We start from the raw sequence: 4,571 nt of genomic DNA, 5'->3' as shown, positions 1-4,571 counted from the left end.
AAATTAAACTTATAGCTTGTATTAAATCATTAGCATTAATAATAATTTTTCCACTATTATCAATTAAATTTGCTATTAATTTCATATTATTTGTTTTTAAAATCGCACTAAATGTTAAAGCTATATGTTTATATAAAGCACTAGCATTATCAGTATTAAGTTCAGTTTCTCTTGTAATTATTTTTGGTGTTTCTTCATTAACTTCAGGATAATGTGCTGGTGTTTCACTATTGTTATTATTAATAATAACTTTACAATTAGCACTAGAACTATTATATTCAGTATTATTCTTCCCTACATGAGGTGAGAAATCACTTATTTTAATCATAAAAAAATTGTGATTTTAAAAATTTTTGTTTAATAACTTACTAATCTGCTAGTCCATTAGGTGTACCAATTATACTTACTACATATTTTTCGACTGCATCTAACATTATTTGTTCATTTTTAGGGTCATTTAACAAATCAGTAACAACTTTTTTACAAGCAGTTGAATAATAACTTTCCCCTGACTCTGGCATTTTATATTTTTACCTTTAGCAATATTTGGAATATTACGTTTTTTTTAATAGTTCTTCTACTTTAGGGATAACCATTATTTTGAATAATGCAGAAGATAATTGAAGTATTGGACAATAACCTTTAATTCTTCCTTGATATTCACTATTACCTTATTATTTATCAACGAAAGTATTATATGCATCTTTAACAAGTAAACTTGTAAATACTGCATTTGCTGACCTTCTTCTTGGAGTACTATATAATTTATAAATATTCATAATACCCGTATCTCTATAATAGTTATCATTAGCCGTTTTCACTTGTGCTCTAAATTCATCATATTCAGGTTTATATGCAACAATTGGATCATCAAATGGTTTTGGATAATTTACTTCTCTTACTTCACTATTTAACCATTCATTGAAAGATTTAATCTCATTTCCATCTGCTCTATGTTGTCTTCTTTTTGTAGGATTACCATAATTCTTTTGTAAATAATCCATATATGCTACTTGATAAGGATCTTGTTTTTTGACTGTCCATCCATTAACAAATTTAGCTCTTTTATGTTGATCTCTTATAATAATATCTGGAATTCCATCATCATTAATATCTTCTTCTTTAACTGACCAATGATATCTTGCATCTTTATTCTTATTATGTTTGTTAACATATTCCAAAGCACCGTTATATGTTTGTGCATCTCTAACTTTTCTAACATCTTTTTTTAAAATCAAGAATAAGATGTGCTAAAGCTTTCATATTCTCATCAATTAATGTACTATCAGCACCATGATATTTATAATGACTTAAATCATCATCAAAAATATATTTAGCATCACCCTCTGTAACATATCTTTTAGGTTCTTTTTTAATAATTGGTGGATATATACGTGAACCATCTTCATTTCGTGGTCTACGATTTGCATATATCACATCTTGTTGCATTAAAAAAAATGATTTTAAAAAAATTTTTTTTTATTCAATTTTTATATTTTGATTATTAACGTCAATAATCATTTTTTGATGACCAGTTAATTTTTGATAAACTGAATAAATTTGATCTTTAGTATAAGGTAATGGTATTTGAGCTAACATATAACTTAATTGTTGTTTAGAGAAATTAGGAAATATAAATATAGTACTTACATTAGCTTTAACTTCGGCAGGTAAAGATTTCCAAAATTGTACAGCGAAAAATACAGAACATTGAATATGAGCTAATTTAGTAAATAATTGATTAAAATAACTAGTAGGTTTTTTAAATTCAGGACTATTAGCACAATCTTCAAAAAATATTATAGTATGTAAAGTTAAATTATTAAAATTATTAAATGATAATTTTTCAAATAATTCAGTTATTTGATTATCTACTATTTTATTTTCCCAATGATTATTTTTAATTTCATTATAAAATTGTTTCCATTTTAATATATCTTTAACGATATCTTCTGCTTGATTTTCAGCTACATGTAATATTGGAATCTTTATTAACGGTTTTAATGATTCAAATGTAGAATCATTTTCTAATTCTTTTTTATTAATATAAATTAATAAATAATGAGTTCTAGGACTAATATTACTAATTTTAATAATTTCTCTAATTATACATTGAGTTTTCCCACTTCTTTATCTACCTACTGCTATATTTAAAGAATTATAAGGTACATTCATCACTGGATGAATTTCACTTATTAATTCTTCATTTAATTTAGGTTTATTTTTATATAAACAATAATCAATCATATTATCTATGACATCAATATTAATATCGTTTTCCATAAAACAAAATAATTTTATAAAATCACTTCATTATTATTAATAGAAGCTCTTTATACGTGCTTTGCACAAGAATTTAGAGATTGTGATTTTAGTGCAATTAATATTAAACCTTCCTTTTCTATTGTAAAAAATAAAAATGTAATAACAGTAACTGTAACTGTGTATAATAAATATCATAATTTACTTAGAAAACAAATTTATAAATTTATAGATGAAAAATATCATTCAACTATTAAAAATCCTTTACAAAATATAACGCCTGAACAATTAGATCAAGCTTATCAAATATCTAAAATGGAATTGTTAAATCAAATATTTAATAATGATTTAAATAAATATAATGCTTACTTAGGTAAATTAAATGTATTGCAACAATACGCTAATACATTAACTCAACAAACTCGAGAAGAAAACACTCAAAATGAAAATAATTATTAATAAAAAAAAATTATAGTAAGTCATTTTTTACTTATTTAATGACCTCCTGGTGGATCTTGTGGCCTTTTAGGACTTTTTCTTGAAACTGGAGGTCTTGTCCTAGGCTCAACCACCTTTAGGTTAGGGTGTTTCTTGGCATACACGATCTCATCGGGAGCTCTGGTTCTTGGTACACCTGGTTCGTTGTCCTCCATAGGACGTGGTGCCATTAAGGCTACTGGCTTTAAAACGGGGTCATTTATGAAGATTTCCTCAGTATCCGGATGAATGTCCTCTAAGTACTGCTTTTTAGGAGATGGTTCATCTTTTTTAGGTTCATCCTTTTCAGGATGAACACTATCATGCAGTGGCTTAGGGACAACTGCAGGAAACCTTTCTATTTGACGCTCGCGAGAGTATAGCTGAGAAATGAATCTATGTGCCACTGGACATTCGAACCTTAGTTCGTCCATTCTCGAGTAAACATTTTCTCGAGAATCATGGCTTAGATTATCCCAGCCTTTTTTGATGACTACCCTTAGGGCATGTTGTTCAGCTTTTTTAGTACGTGGAGTACTATCAATGCCCTTAAGGTAGAACACCAAATCGTCTTCTTTCCGCTGAATGTCTAGATACTTTTGTCTCATACCCAGAATAGTAGACCTATTGGTATGAAAGTACCTCTGATATGCTTGCACAGTAAACAAGTTACCGGCTTCAGCGGCTCTCAGTGCAGGAATCAAACGCGAAGAAGGTGGAGAAAACTTCTTGGAACTACCATCTTTAAGCATAGCTATAAAGAAGGCTACCGCGTTCTTACAATGACTAAGGTTTTTTGTTGGTTCCCAATTGTTTAGGGGTGTTGGTTCACCCTTTATTCTTTTCCAACAAACACACCAAAGTGCATTGTCGACTCCATTCGAGTCTTCCTCCACCATGAAGTTTACTATTGATTCAACTTCATAGTACCCATTCATCTCTTGCGAGAATGCTTGACTAGAAGAATCATCGTTACCCTCATCGAAATAATAAGGGAACTCATACTTCCAGTTCTTGGGTCTAGGAGGTTCTTCCGACTCAGACTGAGAAGAAGACATACTCTCAAGCTCAGATTCCTCACTTAACACAGAAGTCCCAGTTCTGGAGTCGCGAATTACGCCCAACACAGGAAATGTGCCCTGTGTTTTGTTTTCACTATCAACAGTACTGCGTTGGCTTCCACCGGGGGGCACTACGTCCAACTTTTCCCCTTGTGCCACGTTACCCAAAACACAAACTGGACTTATGTTATTCGAGGTTATGGTTGATTCGCTGGAAGTCTTTCGTTCGCCCTCCATCACAATGCAATTATTATTCTTTTGCATATAATTCAGTGTAGTGATTTCAATACTTAATAAATTGTATATAATCTTACATGGCCCGACTTTGAGAGATATAAAATAAAAACCATTCATTTTCAAAGTTACGCTCAAAAACCGTTAAGCATTTCAATACTTTTCACTTTTTGAATGACGATACAACTGTACATTCAAAACAAAAAAATTCAGAAAGACGATACGAAATAACGATTGCACTTTTTACTTATTTAAAATAGTTGTTAACGTCTCCTTTTTCATATGTGGTCTTTAACGTTCTCGGGGACTATTTCAACATTAGTGATAGTTGGATTAGGATTTAATTTAAATTTGGTTGTACCTAATAATAAATTAAATTCTATTTCATCACCTTTATATAAAGAACGATAGAATTTCATAATATCATCATCGTAATAAAGATTCGCATGTATATATCTGGTATCGGTAGGTATAACTTTTGCCCTAGACATATAACCTATACCACTATCATTATAGAATAGTTTATCGATATAGGTT

At 29.7% G+C, this 4,571-nt stretch overlaps 1 protein-coding gene across 1 annotated transcript; it reads right to left on the bottom strand.

Annotated features, from left to right (window-relative positions):
• Positions 1-2,756: 2,756 nt before the first annotated feature.
• Positions 2,757-4,064, bottom strand: GO595_001334 (uncharacterized protein; the record flags this gene model as incomplete). Its single annotated transcript, XM_067914121.1, has 1 exon — positions 2,757-4,064. The coding sequence occupies one exon, from the start codon at positions 4,062-4,064 to the stop codon at positions 2,757-2,759; it is 1,308 nt and encodes a 435-aa protein (XP_067778531.1).
• Between the last annotated feature and the right edge of the window lie 507 nt (positions 4,065-4,571).

Source organism: Histomonas meleagridis, assembly GCF_020186115.1.
Source record: "Histomonas meleagridis strain 2922-C6/04-10x chromosome Unknown contig_130, whole genome shotgun sequence".
Taxonomy (NCBI): domain Eukaryota; phylum Parabasalia; order Tritrichomonadida; family Dientamoebidae; genus Histomonas; species Histomonas meleagridis.
This window is presented reverse-complemented; position numbering and strand designations above follow the sequence as displayed.